General features: G+C 37.6%; 1 protein-coding gene across 22 annotated transcripts in view; it reads left to right on the top strand.

The window, feature by feature from the left end:
- ESRRG (estrogen related receptor gamma) overlaps nt 1-19,082 on the top strand; it is a 389,280-nt gene that overhangs the window by 265,256 nt on the left and 104,942 nt on the right. For all 22 annotated transcript variants that reach the window (XM_039697940.1, XM_039697957.1, XM_039697941.1 and 19 more), the window contains 2 exons: nt 1,398-1,813; nt 13,698-13,814. In XM_039697940.1, coding sequence (XP_039553874.1) covers nt 1,398-1,813; nt 13,698-13,814 — 533 coding nt within the window. The remainder of the gene's footprint in view (nt 1-1,397; nt 1,814-13,697; nt 13,815-19,082) is intronic.

Genomic DNA, 19,082 nt, shown 5'->3' with positions numbered 1-19,082 from the left:
TTTATGTCTTTTTTTCATTGGTGAATTTGATTCCAGATATTAAAGTAGAAATTGATGAAAATTTTTTTATTCTTAAATAAAAAGAAGTGGACAAATGAAGACAAGATCTCATTTTACTTCAAATTCTCAAAATTACTTCAGAAAATTATGTCAGTCAAATTTCTGGACTTACATATTTGCTTGAAAACACAAATCCATAGCTCCAGGTGGTCTTATAGGATAGTTGTTTTTCTGCAGTTAGTGTTTTTAAAGAAGTGTTCATAACTATGATCTGACTTTGGCAGCTTCTGAGAGTACTGTCCAGAAAATGCTAGATAGGCCATTTGCTACTGTGGTCTCATAATCACAGCTGGAGAAAACAAAAATAATATCTAAATCAGAGCTTTCTAATTATTATTTTTGTCCTTTGTTCACCCCAAAATGTGTTAATAGTAAAAAACTTGGGGATGGAAATAGACAAAGATTTCTCCTCCCAGTCCTCCCTGTAGAAAGCACTATTTTGTTGGATCAGATATTGTGTAGTTTTATTTCAGATGCTTAATTCTGAAACTGAGAACTGAGAAGAAAAAAAATCTCACTTTCTGAAAGACAAAACTTACATGTAAAATTTCCTCTAATATATGTTTTTAATCCAAGAATGGAGCACATGAAATGTCAGATCCTATACAGCTGTAGATATATGGGATAGTGCTGTAGTTATTACTGGTTAGTCTGAGGATAATGGCTAGAAAGTAATTGCAGCCACAGCTGATGAATCATTTCACTTAGATTTTGTGAAAATGGAGTTCAGCTGTAATTATTTCTTAGAGTACCCCGTTGATGTGCTACTTTGTTACTAAATAGCTGTATCTATAATAAAGCAATATTAATGAAGAAAAAAATATTGCAAGGGACTTGCTCTTCAGTTCTTGAATCGGATCAATAGATAATGGATATGTGTTTTAGCTAAGTGTATTGACAAATATTAATTAAAGAGCAGAGTATTTATGTGATCAAACTTGAAAATATTTGTTTCTGATAATGGTGGAATTTACAGAAAGAAAGTATAGATGGAAAAATGAAGACATTTAATAGCCAAGCCATCTAATAGGAATTATACAATTTTTTTACTTGCTTGATGACAAGTTCAGAATTCAGAGTTGGTGTGAAGTTGACATGTAGCCTAGAGGGCGGGTGGAGGGGACAACAGAAGGATTTGGTCTCTTTAAAGTTTTTGTTTACTGCCTGTCTGGAGCTTTGACAAAGCTCTGTCATGCCCTTATGCTGATTACCTTCATGTAGAACAAGAAGTATTGACTAATGAATGAATGATGTGCAGTCCCTAACCCTTCCAGAGCAGCCTTAAAGAGCACTGTCTTTAATACACACATTCTTCTTTCTCTCTCTCCCCACTGCAGGCTTCTCTGCAGAATGTCAAGCAAAGATCGACACATTGATTCCAGCTGTTCGTCGTACATCAAGACGGAACCATCGAGCCCCGCCTCTCTGACGGACAGCATCAACCACCACAGCCCCGGTGGCTCCTCCGACGCCAGCGGGAGCTACAGTTCCACCATGAATGGACATCAGAACGGGCTGGACTCGCCTCCCCTCTACCCCTCGGCCACAGGGCTCGGGGGCAACGGGCCAGTCAGGAAACGGTATGATGACTGCTCCAGTACAATCGCTGAAGACTCACAGACCAAGTGTGAATACATGCTGAACTCCATGCCCAAAAGACTGTGTTTGGTGTGCGGTGACATTGCATCAGGGTACCACTATGGAGTGGCCTCCTGCGAGGCCTGCAAGGCTTTCTTCAAGAGGACGATTCAAGGTTGGTTATTTGTTAATCTTCCTTTCTTTTGCTCAGAATGAAAAAGTATAGTCTTTGGCTGAAGCCTGTTAGGACTTCAGACTGTTCATTTTCATTCTTTGTACTGCTTGGCCCTGCAGATGTTGCTCATGAAGAGCCCCTTTGGGCTTCTTTGGGAGTTCTGTCACGTTTAGCCCGATGTCATGTTTATTTTGATTCCAAAAAATAGAAAAATGCTGGAGTTAACCAGTGGATGTTCACATTTGTTTTCTCCGAGGGTTTGTCTGGATTCCCATAAGTGATTGTTGCAAAGAAAATGGAGCATTTTCTGAAGGTTGTCATGGATGCCTCTTGAACACACCTTGTGGCTGGCACGTAGGATCATGCTTGTGTCTTGCTCCTAGATATGCCACTACTGTACTTAAATTGTTACAGAAATCTAGTTTATATTTGTTGAAGAACCAGTGCATGTGAAATTGGAACAAAAATGCAGTGGTGTAGTGCTTTGTGCACATCAGTGTATTGATAACTGGTCTTTCACCCACTGTATACAGTGGCCTTAAATGAGTTTGTCAGATAACTGTAAGATCACATTCTAAGGAGAGTAAGTTGGCAGCTTTTGGTCTCTGCTCAGTATTTTTTACTAATCTGCTCTTGATACTTATTACAAATATGCCACATATTTTGGCATAAATTAGTACAAATGGGAAAATTTACATGACTGCTTCTTCTAGCTTCAGAACCTATGGAGACAAAATAACCTTCTACTTTGATTTAGATATCATCCATTCAAGTAAAATTGAAGGTGCATTATTTAAAGAACATGAGGCCAAGCTTGGCCTGTGCAGGAATATAGTGTCACATTAAATTAAACTCAGACTTCAGAGACTAAAATTAGGTTGCTAAGTCCAAATTTAAGCTCCTCAATAAAACCTGCTTGATTTTCATACATGTTGAGCACCTGAAATTCTCAGGAAAGGCAATGCAATCCGGTGATATACTTTTCTTTTTGAGAATGAACATAAGGTGAGCTTCAGTTTGTAAATTCACATAACTCCAAATTAAAAAACATTTGGTCTTTAGTGCTTCCATATTTAATGTAAAATTAGTAAGGAAAAATAATGATTGTTAATTTGATTTATATATTGCTGAGGCAGTGGCTATTTTATTCTTTCTTTTCCATTTTGCTGCTGGGGAGATTTGGGCCTTTTACCAGCATGAAGTGCCCATTTTATGAGGGCCATACAGACACTAAAATGAAACATTGTACTTCAGTTGTTCTAATGGAGCTGAATGTTACACTGTTGGCAACCAGTAAACAAAGAATCATAGTGGTGGCCTGGGTTTTTATGTAAAATAAGCACGTGTACAGAGACAGTTCACTCATTTCAAGTCTCTGTACTGGAAAAAGTAAAAAGAAATAAAATAAAGAAGAGGTAGGTGATTTCACTTGACCTTCAACAACATATTCAGAATAGCTCAAAAAATGTTTCTACTGAAGCAATTTGTATTTTGTGGTTGCTAAACTTCAAGCACCCTTTTCAACTAGCAACTCTGTTTTTTAAATGGTATTTAATTGCTGTGTAATAGCTGTCCTACAGGACTGAATTGATGCACAGTTATTTTAGTTGCATTTTGAACACCAAAAAAACTGCTACAGAAACAAAAACTGATTGAAGTATTGACTTCTGGCAGTAAAAGGTAACCTGCAATTTTACACCGCACCACAGACAGAAAGTTTCTGGGCATGGGAGCACAAGGCAGAGACGTCATCCTCCAGATTAGCAACCTGGACTTGGCCACGCAGCTCAAGTTAGAACTGGCAGCTGTGCAAAATCTCAGTGCGGTTAGAGCACGAGCTGCATCAGCAGGTGACAGTGCTCTGAAGACCAAAAAAAAAAAATGCAGCAGGGCAAAACCAAGCATTGAAAAGAAAAGCCATAATGAAGAAACTAAGAATAGGAAGTATGTTACCTATCATAATGTCATGGCAGCATCTTTAGCAGTGGTCCTGACTAAACAGGCAAAAACACTGAGAGTTTTCAGGTACCAGCCAAAATAATGGAAGCTACTTGGGTGCATCAAACCATGGATTTTGGTAGGTGGCAAAATGTATATAAGAAAAAGGTGCTTCCTCATGATTTGAATGGGAAAATTCTACCTTTAGGCTTGCATGAAGAATAATTCCCCTGAGGTTTTTTGTTCTAATTGATAGAATTTAGTTCCAGTGCTCTGGAGGTCATTCTTCCCTGCACTGTTTCATTTCCTTGTTCATATAATGTTCCTTCTCTGCTTATTTTTTAAATTAGTTTGTTGCTGCATTATTACAAATAAGAAAACAGGAAAACAGAAATAAATGCAACAGGCTTTGAAATACAGAATAGAAAACCAGGCTGCCTGAAGTGTCAAATATTGTAACTGTGCATATATAGGGATAGCATGTTTCAGCTCAAAGAATTGCTTTTTAAATGCTAATAGCCTAATTGTGATGGGTACTTCATTATAGATTCCATGAAAAAGAGCACACGACTTCCCAAACCCTTGTTGATCATCCATCAGTTTACTAAATTAGCTCAGGCTTGTAGATTGTCAGTGCTATTCCTGTTGAAATCATGGGCACAACTGCCCTGACTTCAGGGAGAGGAAGGCTGAGCTCATAAAATCAGATTATGAAGCACATCCCGTGTTCATGTAAGGCCTGATGTCCTTTCCACTGAGTCAATGGAAGTCTTTCCATTCCAGAGGAGTCTCTTGAGGTCTCAGTAGGTGGCGGCCACAGAGGTGGCAGCTTCTCAGAGAGCCAGCGCACTTATTTGTGCACCACCAGCATCTCACACGAGACAGAAGCATCACAGGGCACCTAGTAGCTCCTACATAAGGCAAATATCACTCTAATGTAGAGTATACACTTGTTTTTAAGGGTAATGGAGATTGTCATTCCCTTTTCAATTTAGCAATTTAGTCTAAAAAACATCCATTCCTGCCTCCTGGAATCAATTCCTGCTCCTTTCCTTAAACATTAAGAACTTAAATGAACCCTGTTTTGATGTATAAGAAAGAGTAATTTTGTCTTTTTAGAATATATATTTATAACATACCCCAAAAGTTCATTTGCAGTTTTTGTAAAGCGTGCATAATTATGATAAAAAATCAATAATATTAGAAAAAATTAGAAACAAGCAATTTCCTGGCTAAAAAAAATGAAAGAGAACAAATCCACCAAAAAAGAGCTCAATATATAAAATTGATGTCTTCTTAGGTCATAGTAGAATGCAGTGATGTTCTGCCCCTAGATATAAGGTGTGGAAGAACTGGATGTTCTCTCTGCTCAGCCTAGCACTCACTCAGCTGCAGCTCTCAGTTTGCTTCTGGGATAATTTACATGGTGGCTGATTGCAAGTGTCTCACAGAAATACACACACAGCCAAATCTTCCCAAAATTGGCTTAACGTCAGGGATAGTAGAAAATAGCAGCATCTAAAAATAGTTACAGGTCTATTGATTTTTAGGGTCTCTTCGAAGTTTTTGCTGTGCACTGTATTATCTTGAAAACTCCGAGCTTTCATTAAAAGAAAGAGGGGGGAAAAAAGATTTTTCACTTGTCAGCTGGGTGCAAAGTCTTGTGTTCAACATAGAGGTCTTGTACTTGATAGGTATTTGGTAGTGAATATTTACTGTAAATATATTTCTCATATTTTTTATTTGGTCAGTTATCATATATACTAGTAAGTACACATTTTCATTAATATTATGTAATTACTCAGTGTTCATAACTTAAACATTTCAGCAGGTGGATTGAACTGGTATTCTTGCTTTTAGGAGTGGGTTGCTAGGACTTACAGGTTCAAAGACAGTTTATTATCCTGTTTTATGTTAGATTTTATCTCTCTAAAATAATGGCCTGCATCTAGAAGACTTTCATCCTCCCTCCTTCCAAATTGTCTAGACTGTTGTCTTTGGACTCTTTAAACGAGCCTGAAAAGACAGGCTGTAAAGCCTGTACATTCCTCCTAAGGCTTCTCACAAGGCTTCTCTCAGATCTTACTTATCATTTCCTTGAATACTGTTTGAATTTTCCCCACAAAAGCTAAATATTTTGCATTCAGTGGTCTTTGTTCTTGAATTTTTACTTTTTTGGGGTTTTTTTTAATATGTTTATTTTTTGAGGAAGAACTGCTGGATGAACAGTAGTGAGGCATCAATGTTCTGTGTATCCACAGGATGAGTAAAGCAGTAGTTGGTAAGAAGCCCTGCAGTCAGACCCTCACTGTCTCATCATTTAAGAGCTTCATCGCTGAGAGCTGCTGCCTGTCCGTGTCTCCTAACGCAAACAGGAAATACTCCATCCTTGAAATGCTGTTGTCTTCTGCTGTCTCATTTTATGCTGCTCACCTAAGAGTCTTCAGCTCCCCAGTTCTGCAGGGATGTTCCTGTTGCCTTCAAAGCCTGCCCAAACTGCTTTGTACTTTGTTCAGCTCTTTGGTTACTCAGAGTTGTTTTTAATCCCTCTAATGTTCAGGTTTGTCACTCCTCTTTAGAGTGTTGACCCATTATTGAGCCAGTTTGATCTGTAAATGTACAAACACTTTACAGTAAATACATTTTTATTTTTCAATCAAGACGTTTTAATCAAGAAAGATAGAACTGGCTATGTACATTCAGATAAGGCAACATAAAGTTTGATTTGAAGTTGCACGTGACTGAAGTGGCTTCCAAAGCATATTTTGCATTTCTGAAAGCTGTCTTCTGTAATACGTTTTTGAGGAGGAAATGAAAGAAAATTAAACAAGATTTGGTGGCTTTTCAGCTTCTTTGCTGATAGCTAAGATTATTGTTGTTTTATAGAAGCGTAGGGTGGAGGCTCACATCTCAGTGCACTGGCCTGTGGACCTTGGCTCTGGTGCAAAGATGGCAGCCCTCCAGTGAGCCGAACACTAAATGTCACCTGAATCCATCATTACCTGATTTAATCATTCACCTTCCTTATATAAGTGAAAGTCTGTGCATCAGCACTTCTTTCAAAGAATATTTTAAGCAAGCAGTGATAAATATCTTCCCTTTCCCCCAGTTTCTCTGTGCCTGTGGGCCAGCCAGACTAGCAGGCGAGCATTTTTAATTCCTTCCAGCACATCTTTTTATCCTGTCATAATGTCATTGTGTAGCTGTGGCAGCTAAACGAGATGAGACAATAAAATACAAACATGCTGGAATCTCAGAACCAGAGAGAAGCTTAAAAATATACAGATTGTTCTATCTTTTTTATTATCTCTGCTTTCCTTACAACCTTGAAAATTGTAATAAGCATTTAGATGATTTGGGAGTAAGAATGAGCGTCCTGATTGGTGCATGGCTATTTTGAACTCATCAGAAATACTGCAAAAGAGATGTGATTTACACATAGTGCTGGTACACTAGTATGTATCAATGCCATTATAATTAGGTCTGGATCTCCTTTTGTTATAAAATCTCTGAAAGCCTCCAGCCCACTTACAAAGCTCTGTCTTGTTTGAAACCAGAGACATGAGAAGTCTCAGCTAGCAAGTGATTTATGTTAATGTTTGTATAACTTTTTGATCACCTATTTTTGTGGTGTGCAAATGATTCTGTTTACAGCTTTACAGACTGAGATATTCTGTGTCCTTATGAACAAACAATGACAGTCCTCCATGGTATGTATCAAAGTTGGCGTAGATAAAATACCAGTAGGGACCAAATGTAGATAGTTCAGTCGTTCTGACTTGAACAGCTCTTAAGTGACTACCAGGTAGCAGGGGATCAGTTCCCTCTGTGCCTTCAAAGCTTTGATTCTCTTTTAAGGTGACCTAAATGCCCTTCATTTCTCATTAATAAGTTGAGTCCAGGGGGATTCAAAGGTAGTTGGGCCCTTACAGATTCAACACCCCCTAATATCAGTCTGATACTGAAAATTATGGTGACTTTTTGTAATGCTGGAAACCAATCTACCTAAAGTTAGAGGCTGATACAAAACTGTCATGTAGTCAGACTAGCCAGCATCACCTTTACATTTTTGCTTTAAATCACCTTGTTGCTTTCTAAGAATTAAAAAAAAATAAATTGCAAGTTCTAAATATGTTTTAGTTCTGTAACACTGCACACTGATTTCTTCAAAGCAATTCAACATAGTGACTTCACTAAAAATGTACTTTTAAGCTGTTCTTGTCCCTCTGTCTAACACCATGTTTAAAAACTAGATGCTCCTCCTTAGTTACTTACTCTAACAGAAAAAGCAGCATAAGCAAGAGATGAAACATAACCCTTCATATGTGGTCCTGTCACCTTGAGAAAAATTTGGTTTGGAATTTGGTTTGGGAACCAAATTTTTAAATGCTCTGTAACTCTGTGTGTACACTATTGTTTCTGAAGTCACCTGGGTGAAAAGATGTGAATACAGTCAACTTTATGTTTAATCATCTCCAGATGACCTGTAGCAAAATTCATAGCAGGTCTATAATTCAAAGAGTATCAGGTGAATCTGTATTATTACAGTATTAGGTGAGTACCAGATGACCTGTAGCAAAATTCATAGCAGGTCTATAATTCAAAGAGCTTTCTTACAGTATCAGGTGAATCTGTCTGAGGATTTGGCAGGCAAAACTGGATTCAGTTATTTATGTTCAAATTTGACCTCATTCCAGACTGACCCTACTTCTGAAACCTTACCAATGAGGGTACTTTTACATGTGAAAATATTTACTCAAATTCAGCTAAGTTTTGAGTGCAAAGTAGAGAGCAGAGTCTGGAAAAACTGAAACTTTAACCTGAGAGAAAATATTTTTACTTTCCTCAGGTCAGCTTCATTAAGACCTGTAAACATCAAAAAGATTTTCAAGTCTGGGACTTTTCTCTGTCCTTCTTTTTAGTTAGCCTGTTACTCTTGATTTCCAAGAGCTCCTTATTCTCAGATTCTCAGGGATTATTCTTTTCTGTTCTGGTGGGATTATGTATAAAGGTGTAACCTAAAATGATGAAATTCACTCTCTGTGTTAGCTTAGATTCTCCTTTGTCTCTCTTTCTAAGAGTTCTCCTTTATTAAGTCCTAGAAGCCCTATGGCTGTAATGCTGACTACTTTCCACTTCCAGAGTTTTGATGCGTAGCAATGCACAGACAAGCAGGTGTATTCCTTTGTGTCTGTCACCCAGGAAAAGAGAGCATGATGGGGTACCTGGGATAAACCTCACTGCAGAAAGACTTAAATCCAGTTAAGCAGTAGTCTCTATGAAGAATGAGAACACTTTGTTTTTGAAATACAAGCTTTTGAAAGAAAGGTATTAAGTTAGAGAGTGTGAAAGAGAAACTTAGGGAGAAAAATGGAACATTATTGAATTGAAATGCAGCTTCAGGAACAGATTATAGCAGAAAATTATTACACTGAAGGACTGTCAGTTCATTTGTTTTTTTCCTTCTTTTTTTCTTCTGGGCCTACATTCCCACAGTAAAAGGTTTGATACTCATATCTTCAGTATTCCTCTTGCTTTTTTAAGTGGCTCATGGCTATTGTTTCCAAACACCTTCTTACCCTGCACTTAAGTCTTCCTCATAGCTTTTACTTGTCGAAAGATTTCCAGAGCATATTTCAATAGCTTGTAGAAATCCTTTTACATCTTTGGTGTTGTAATAATGCAATAATTAAACTAATATTGCAGTATGAAAAAGGAAATAAAGCCTCTGCTAGGACTTAGTGTCTTCAGCTTCTATTTTTGTCAGTATTGGTGGAAGAGACACCCCTGTTCCAGCCTGTGTCTAGAGCTAGCTTCTCACATTTAGTATCTGGGAGGTTCTGAAGATGTGACTGTTGATGACAATAACTTCTACCAAGGCCCAGTGCTTTCAGTGACCTCCTCTTTGCCATGGTTCTTGCTTGTCCTGTCACCTTTAGTGTCACTGTCAATTCTGTGCAAGAAGTGGCCAAAATGGTTTTGAGAATCTGGGCTAAATCCACTCCGTTGCCCGGCTTGTAAAGCCATTGAGTAAGTTCATGTACCACAAAAATTGTTCTTTCTTCACTCCTCCTTCAAGTAACATCCAAACCTCATCTGTAGGTAAAAAGAAATTGTACCTCACCCCCTTTATCCTGAGCCGTGTGTAAAGATGTGACTGTCTGAAGCATGTAAAATTGGAGAGCTGTGTATATGGGGTAAGTTTTAGCAGCTCACCTGCTATCTCAGGATCAAATGGCATCATGTTTTCACTGTGCTCTTGGTAAGCACCGTGTTTGAGAAGTATTTTCTCATCTTTCGGCTGAGATAATAAAATTTAACAAATCAGTAGAAAAAAGGAACTGGTTTTAAATAAACATCCCTCAGTACCTGAAGAAAGAAAAGGGGCTTAGGCTGGTGTAAATCCCATTATATTCTTCTAGCACAGGGAAATGTGTTTGGGGTGTGAAGATTTGACATATATTTTTATTTTCAAGTGTCATACTAATTTATATTACTCAGCCCTTTAACTGCCAAACTGTAAAAGTCCATTACGCTACTGAAAGGAATATACAAATTATCCGCTGGCACTTTAGGCAGCAGGTTTACATATATGCTGTTATTCTATCAGCCAACTAGCTGCACAATTCTGTTAAGCAGTAAGTGAGAAAATTGTATTGCCTGCAAACTAATTGTACAAAAGACTCTGAAATAAGTAATCAGAACCCAGTTCTTTCTGAAAACCAGCCAGGAGATATTATAAATCGCTCAAATGCTCTTGTCAGCCCAGTTCATAGACCCCAAGCTGCAATGTGATTTTGTTCACTATGTAACACAACTTCCTCTCCAGCTGTTGACAGGACTGGCAAACTCAGCTTTTACTCTTCCTAGCTGCTCAGTTTCAGCCTCTAGCATCTTGAAGTAAGTAAGGAATTGGTAGAGATTCCTTCTGGATCTTCCTCTGAAATAAAGTGCAGATCTCAGTATCTTGAATGGAAATTCATATCTAAAAGTCAATAAGAAATTATGAAAGCTCCAATGACCTGGAATGTGCAGTAAATGCAGGTTTTTAACAAAAGTAAATCCACTAACACTTGGAGTGCTAGGTAAAACCCATTTTAGTATGATATAGATAATCACTGCATTTACATGTGTACTAGAGACAGAATGTTTGTTCCTTGAACCCTTACTGCAGTGTAACATGTACTAAAATGCTGGAACACTTTATGGGGACCAGATATGGTCATTGGTAAGATGTGGATCTTTGTTTCTGTTCCCGTAACTCTGCTGAGCTTGTTGGAGGAATTTTTTGCAGCATCTTCCAAGTTCATTTTACAACACCAAAAATGAATATTGAGTGTCTGCTGAAAAATACAAGTCATTAAAGAAAAGGAGTTTAAATTGAAAGGAGATTCCTCCTGTAAGCTAGAGTCCAAGTGACTAGAAATAGCTCCTTTTAGCATTCTTTAGGTGTCAGGAATTTGCAGGAAAAGTAAGTTATACTGTGCCTGCTGCAGACTGTTGCATAGTTTGCAGAAATGTGAAATGTCAGGGTATGGATTAGGAGTGTCTGCATAATGAAATGAGCAATCTTGCATTTATCTTTCTGGTTCTGAATGCTACTTCTTGGTGTTGGCACCTGTACCTTTGTATCTTGGGACAGAATCTCTTGATACTGTGAGAGTGTTCCACCTGTCCTGGTATAGAGCTTTGCTTCCTGAAGTTCTCTGCTATAATTTTGATATTGTTTCTGATCAAGATAATTTCTGACCTTGTGTAAAGGTATCTTTGATCTTGTGCAGAGCATTTCTGATTCCCTGTTTCTCTTCTTTTTTTTTTTTTAATTTTTTTTTTTCTGTAGTATAGATAGGGATGGTAATACTTTATTACAGTAGTATAATTAAGTTCATTAGATACAATTTGTGAAAGCTTTGAAGGTCTTCCTGTGTAGTGGTTGTGCCTTTCTAAGAATGCCGTGTTAGAGGGAGAGGATAATGTGAATTCTTTTTCAAACTTGCCCTTACCATCATTTTCTACCTATCCTTCCAAAGGTGTTATTTCCTAACTTTTCTAATATGTATTGGAAAGACCTTTTGCAGGAACTGTTGTGCTGAATTCCCTACCCACCATATCCTTCAGTTTCTTAAATAGCTTTCTCCACAGCGGCTAAGAAAAGGGAAAAGGACTAAACTGCTTTGACTTTTGTCATTAGCATTCAGGCATACCAAGATCTGTTTTACTTACCAGCATTGCTATCTCACTCATGCAACAATGTCCAAGGGGAAGACAGCCTGCAAAGGCTCGAAAAGGTTGTGCCAAATGTGCTGGTTATATTGGCAGAGTGCATGTTTTGCCATGCAGACCTCCTTTATCATAAGTACTTAACCAATTTTCAATAGATGTAAGTGGTTTAAGTATTACTTCCTGTTGAATTAGCAGTTGCTGAGCATTTGAGTCTTTGTGCAATCCTGCAATCCACTAATGTGATATTTAATGAGGAGACATCAGTCTGGAGAAAGGTAGTCAATATAAATCAGTGTTTACGAAGTGTGATTAACTCTGAAATATTTCATCAATGCTGTGGTCCCAGGCAGACTCTATGCTAATTATTAGAACCTGTGCATGTTTCAGGGGACTTTGATGGACCCCGAGTGCAGCAAACATGGAGCAGCAAAATTGCGATTATGCTCGGACTGTCTCTGATGACAATTTATGCATTTGGTGTGATGACCTCTTGCTTCCCAAGAGGGCAATAAACAGAATGCATTTTCATTAAGATACTAATGCACTTTATCACAGGGGGAAGGGGTTAGAAAATAAAGAAATACCTTTAAAGCGAGATGTGACAGACTGATCAGGAAGATACTTTATTTAAAAGTCAGTTTCCCAGTGTAACTTCTGTTACACTGTTGCAGTCTGTCATACTGGATGTATGCTGGGCTATAGGATACATGGCTGGGCAGATGAATAAGCTGAGTGAATCTGTTTAATGAAAAGTACCAGGGCAAAAGAGAACAGATTTTCTTGCATTTGGACTTGGATACCCAAAGGTGTGATTTAAAAAAAGTAAACTACTCATGTATTTTAGTTGCTTATTTGCAAGCTTTTATTTTCTGATTTTTGAGGATAAATAATATGAATTAAGCAGTAGCAACGAAGAAAAAAAGAGACTGCTTTGCCCATGATGAGAAGGGCTCACATTTAAGGATCGAGCTTGTTGTAGGCCTTAAGAGGGGAACTGGGAGAAGCAGGGGCAAAGGCAAGCATCTCTTTGAGTTTTCACTATTCTGACAGCTTGGCAGGAATGGTCCTATTCCTGATGCCTCTCAGTACAAGGACTTGGCAGAAAGTACAGAGAGAAGAGGAGATGTCCTGGACCAGAGATCTGGCCTGGTAGCTGTAACCATGCTAGATGGGATGGTAACAGTCCCAGTGAGTCCTGCCTTGTGCTCTGTGCCAGCCATAGTGGAAGAATGGTGAAACTCCATGGTACCTGTTATAGTTGATTATGCAGTAAAGCAGTCCTCCTTTTGAATTCTAGACAAATAGAGACTAATGAAATTGGCTAAAAAGGAAAATAAAGAGTGCTCAGAGAAGGAGCCTGAGCCTGTCATTTGGTACAGAAAATAAATGAAAAAATGTCTTTCTTCTGTCAGCAGGAATAACACACATAACAGATTTTCCTAGAGACCATATTTGTAGGGAGACACAGACTCACGTTAGTTGTGACTTTGTATATATTTCTTTCATATAGATGTCTAGATTTAAAAAAAAGGGTGAAAAAACTTCAACTTTTAACTCAGCTATTTATTTTTACTTGAGAGGCCTTTCCTTTCTGTAGCACTGCTTACTCTTGATAAGTTCCAAAATGAAATACAACAGCAATTGTGTGAGTACTTTTTGTATATCTGTTCTGTTGGTTAGTCAGTGACTCTGAGCACCTCTTCCCCTGTCTGTTCCATCGCAGGTAACATAGAGTACAGCTGCCCAGCAACAAATGAATGTGAAATCACAAAGCGCAGACGCAAGTCCTGCCAAGCCTGCCGCTTCATGAAGTGTCTAAAAGTTGGCATGCTGAAAGAAGGTAAGGCTGACCACCTCAATCTGTATCTCTCTGCAAACACTTGCTACAACTGTAGGGCAGTCGGGAAACAAGACTGGTGAGTGTTCTAATCAGTTATTGCAAAGACAATTTTCATATATACTTGCTCTTCCTGACATCTGCTTCTAAGCTATCAATTCATGCTTTATCCACATAGAATTCATCATCATGTGTAGTACAGCAAAATGTACCTCAGCATTCAATCTCCTTCAGTAAGTAACTGATAGAATAACCATCAGAATTCTCAGAGATTTCTTTCCTCCATTCTTTGTCCACTGTTACTCTGTCCCAGTTCTGGCAGAAAACCAAAACATGCACTGTGCCTTCCTTTTATTTAGTCTTCATTCCATCAGGACAAATGAAAGGATTACTTCCAAATTAAACAAGTATAAGTATTGTATGTGTGTGTGTGTGTACTGAAGTTATTTTAACTACACTGGAGCAAATTTTGGCGTGCAGAAGAGGAGAATCCACCCTCCCCCACCTTTTTTTTTTCTAAAAGTGTCTGCCCCTCACTGTAAGTATATATTAAATGTTTGAATTCATCAATTACATTTTGAAGATACTGAACTCAAGAAATGGTGCTGTGTTACCTGGAACCTGCTTCATCTGTGACACAAAGAGTCACTTGGTTGCCTGCTATGCATTTACATTGATGTTAATGTATATGGAAGAATACACTTGTAAGTGCATGTATTACATGCATTATTATTTTAGGGCACTGTCACCACCAAGAAAGATGCTGTGTACTTCTGAACTAGATAAACATTTGAAATAAAATCAGCATAGTGTTCTCTAAGTATTATATCCAGTGGAGAGTACTGTATGTTAAGCAACCACTTCAAAACAATCCTATTCAATTTTGCTTTGTCAGTGTTTGAAAACTCAGTTTTAATAACTGGCTGATTTTTGCAAATGAATTGGTGGTAATGCAAAACAGGGTAAGTATGCAGCTATCAGGGTAAAAATCCAAGAAACAACATAGACCAGTGGTGAGATGATGGGCAAATTAGGTCTATCACGCACCTACAGACATATTCTTATTGGATTATACTTACTAAGAATAAACCTTGTTCTGTGCCACTGCTTTGGCAGATGCTATGATCCTTGAGCCAAATCCTGCTGTCCTTAGTCTTACTTGAGCAAAACTCTTGTCAGATCCGATGGAGATTTTGCCTCAGTAAGAATGGCAGGGTTTGACCCTCTCTTCAGTGGTTATGGGAGAGTTCTTATTTGCCAAAATCCTCGTATAACTGACCACTAGGAGCAGTTAATTGAAAGTGAAATGATGCTTAGATAAACTGTAAAAAGAAAGGGATGACTGGGTATGGCACCTTTTGAAAAGGACTATGCTTCTTAGCATCTTTTTTTAATCAGTTAAGACCCTGTATCACTAGTTACCTAATATACAAATATATTGAGCAACTTCTTTGAAAATGAGACAGTGCTACTAAGAGCACATGCAGGTGAATTGATTTAATCCTTTTCCTGTGAATTTTGAGTGCACTATTGTGCATGCATTAACATACATATATTTTAAAAAATCTAGGTTGTATGCAGCTTCTGGAACTGCAAGAGGAATCTGTCTCCTCTGCAAATGAGTAATTATCTCAGCAAATTTGTGTGCAGATTTACTGTTTCTGCATAGTTTTGTTAACTGAGATAATTTAGTTGGATAATACAGATGTACATTGTAATATTTTTTTGTTTGAATATTCATTGTCCATGGATTCAAATCATTACCACAAGTTTTCTTAATAAGAATTATATGAATTTTCTACTCTAAAAGTACATACCTTTTTCTAAATGGCAAAATAACTAATTACTTTGAAAAGACAGTGTTGTTTATCTACCACCTATTATAACAACCTGCAAGAACCTATAAGGGCATTTTATTTTTTTCCCTCTTTAGTGGCTACTTTTTAAATCATACTGATTCACAGTACATTTGTAAGACTCTGCTTGTAGTAAAGATTTTTTTTTCTTGTTGGAAGGTAGTTTTGGAGCTGGATGTTATTTTAACCTACAGGAAAGTCTGGAGATGACTTTTTGACTTGGACCACATTCTTTATGTACAAAATTAAGAAAGATAATGTACTGACTTTTTGCATGTGTAAAGTGATATAAATTTATTGATTAGTATGGACTTACAGCAAGAATAATTTCAGCTTATTTTATCTCAAGTGTTTCTTTATGTACAGACAAGGATTTCAGTCCCATGCAGTATGTCAGAGATCATGCTGCAGTAAATCTATTCAAATGTAAACCTGTTCAATTCAATTACCAGTTTATAATAAAATTTGCTGCTGCAGCCTCCACGTTTGTCACAGCAGTCTCTACATGCTGATGGCACAGCATGCCTGGAAATTGACAGCCTAAATCTATTTACAAAAAAAATTTAGTTGCAGACCTGAAATAAAATCAAGTTTAAGCAGCATTGAGAGGAGCATCACATTCCTTACAAGAACAGCACATCTGCCAGGGTGCATCTTCTCCAGAAATCTTACCTTGTTTGTGGGGAGTTTTCTTGTAGAAATTTATCTTTAACAGTTTTAAAGTGTAATCCAAAGTGAAACAATTATCAGATATTGTGCTTCCCTTCACATTGGAAAGGACATTACTACATTGTCATTTGTGAATTGTCATATGAATTTCATGGTAGTAATCACAGTGTCTGGAAAAAGATTCTGAGTTTTAGCTTGGCTTCTAGGGCAGGGTCCGAACAACACTTATAACAAATGTATAGGGTAGCTTCCCTTATGACAGCTGCGTGTTTAATCATTTCTCTGACAAGATAATGGTGTTTTTCATCAAGCATCCAGTGTTTCTGTGGGAGACCTGGTGTTAGGGTGGTGGGGCTGTGTTTTGGGGTCAAATCCTGCGAGGGAATTGGATTTCTGGTCACATGAAGTACAAGGAGGAGTAGGCATTTGCTGTACGTATTCTCGTGGATGTTGGTGGGGCTAAACCAGCAGCACCTAGATCAAGATTCTTAATAATTTTTAGGATGTGGGCCAGGAGCCAGAGAAGGAATGCTACAGCAATGCCAGGCTGGGCTGGGCTGGAGTGGGATTGAGGCCCTGGCTGCATCTCCTGTTGAGTATCATAATAAAGTTTGTACAGACTGATCTGGAGGAACACATTTTAGTTTAGCCCATGCACTGTTACTTCAAAACATGTCTGGGTCTATGGATGGGTTTTGAGGATATTATACTTCATAATGCAGCATTCAGCAGAGGCTGATGAGCTTTTAGTCACAAGACAAATATGAGGGTGTTGTGTTTTCATTTTACTTTTCTAGTCAAGACTTATTAGCAGGAAAGCAGAATATGTTGCACTCAAAGAAGAAAATTTACATTTTTCTGTATTTAATTTTGTGTTAGTGTTACAAAAAATCAGGTTTTTGAGTATCCCAATTGATTCTTCTACTGAAATGCAGTTTCTTTGACTGTAGTTTTATTCTGGTGAATTGTCTCAGATTCATGAGAACAGCTGAAACAACATTAAAGATTCTTGTATGGTCTAGGGAGAAACTTTTCAAATGTATCCCATAAGATTTCTTGAAATAATATTGCAGTTGCTAAAAGGGTGCAGGGAGACATGTACAACAGTTTGCCCTTTTTAAAAATAAACATTTTAAGACATTCAGTAGTTTTCAGTTCTGTTGGTTTATAATCTGTCTTTTAAGTTTGGCCTTTCAAACTCTTTGGAAGCCAGTGATGATTTTGCTTCAGGTGGCAGAATTAAATCTGTGCTCATGTGCAAGATTGGGTATTTTGGCTATTTCCTTTTTATTCAGCTAGTTGGATTGAGAAAAAGGGGTTGATTTTTTTTCTTTTCTAAGAAGAAAAATAGGATGTATCATACATTAGATGGTATGGGAAATCTTAAGTAGATATTTGACTTTTTTTTTTCCTATTGCTAGGTGATCTGAGTAGAATTCAACATCCAATCTTTAATTAGTACGACATGCCTATTAATAATATTTGTGTGACTATTTACTAGCATATGTTTGTGGTAGAAGATATTATTCCAAGTTTATTACAGGACAGATCTTGCTCTGAAGACCTTCCCATATGAAATCATTCCAATGGAGTAATTATTCGAAAATAAAATTACTTTTTGTTTCAGATGCAGCATGTGTATAACTGTTTTTACAAGAGATTGTTCTATATGTTTCAGTTTTCTTAATAGAGGAAAAGCCTTAGCCTCAGTTTTTCCTACCCCTGTATTGTAGGGAGGTTAAAAACTAAAGTTCAGAGGGGAATCTGTTGAGTGGCACTAATGTAGCTCTTAGACCATCTGTAATACTGTATCCTGTTCTATCTGTCACAGTTCTGTGCAGTACTAGTGTGTATTTCTTACAGGACTGTTAATACCAAAACATCTCCCATGTATCTCTCATTTCTCGTATTTGGGTGTTGTCAGAACTTGTTATGGACTATGTGTAGTGGCTGATCTGCATTGCTTGTTATTTCAGAAAGTCTAGTTCCTAAATGAGTGATACATGGGAAAAAAAATGGAAGTTTATATGAAAAATAAAATATACCCCAATGAAATGGCATGGGTCGCTTCATGTAAGTGTGTTTGTATTTTCCTTAGGAATGGATGACATTTACAAATTATCATCAGTCACTTGGTACCCAGTTAGAATAGGTAGAGTAACAAAATTCCAGCTTAATTAGTCCTGTTATTACAAATGAGAAGCCAGATCCTCACCAAGTATTAATGGGAGCTCTTAGAGCTGTGTTAGATTGCTGCTCATTTTGTAGGTTTAGCAATCTGTGCTGTGGGGAAATCAGCAATATACCTTTTTGTGTCTGTGGATCTTCACAGTTGCTTGTACATGACCCATCATTCAGGCTCTAGAAATTATCAGAAATGCTCTGAGCTTTTCATCTGGCAGTGCTGACTTATGTGTAACCCTTCCCATCACAGCAGAGCAGTTTGCATGTTGTACTTGCCCTGCTTGATGAGTAGCCCTCAACACTTCTCATTCCTTACTTTGCTTGGATTTTTTGAGAATTCATACAGACCCTCAGAAAGACCTCAGCATCCCTAGGGAAATGGTTAGTAGGAAAAGGCAGTAGTTAGAATCTGCTTTGTAAAGAAATCCTAGACTTTTAAGTGTTTTTCTTTAGCTGTGATCTAAATAAAAGCAATTCCTGACAGTTTTAAAAATGCTTAACATTTTAGATGCTCATGTAATGAACCAGAAGTTTGTTACACTTTTTCTAACACGCTAAAATT

This window comes from Passer montanus, unplaced genomic scaffold (genome assembly GCF_014805655.1).
Source record: "Passer montanus isolate IOZ18808 unplaced genomic scaffold, ASM1480565v1 scaffold12, whole genome shotgun sequence".
Lineage (NCBI taxonomy): Eukaryota > Metazoa > Chordata > Aves > Passeriformes > Passeridae > Passer > Passer montanus.
Note: the sequence above shows the minus strand (reverse complement) of the source record. Positions and strands in the feature narration are given on the sequence as shown.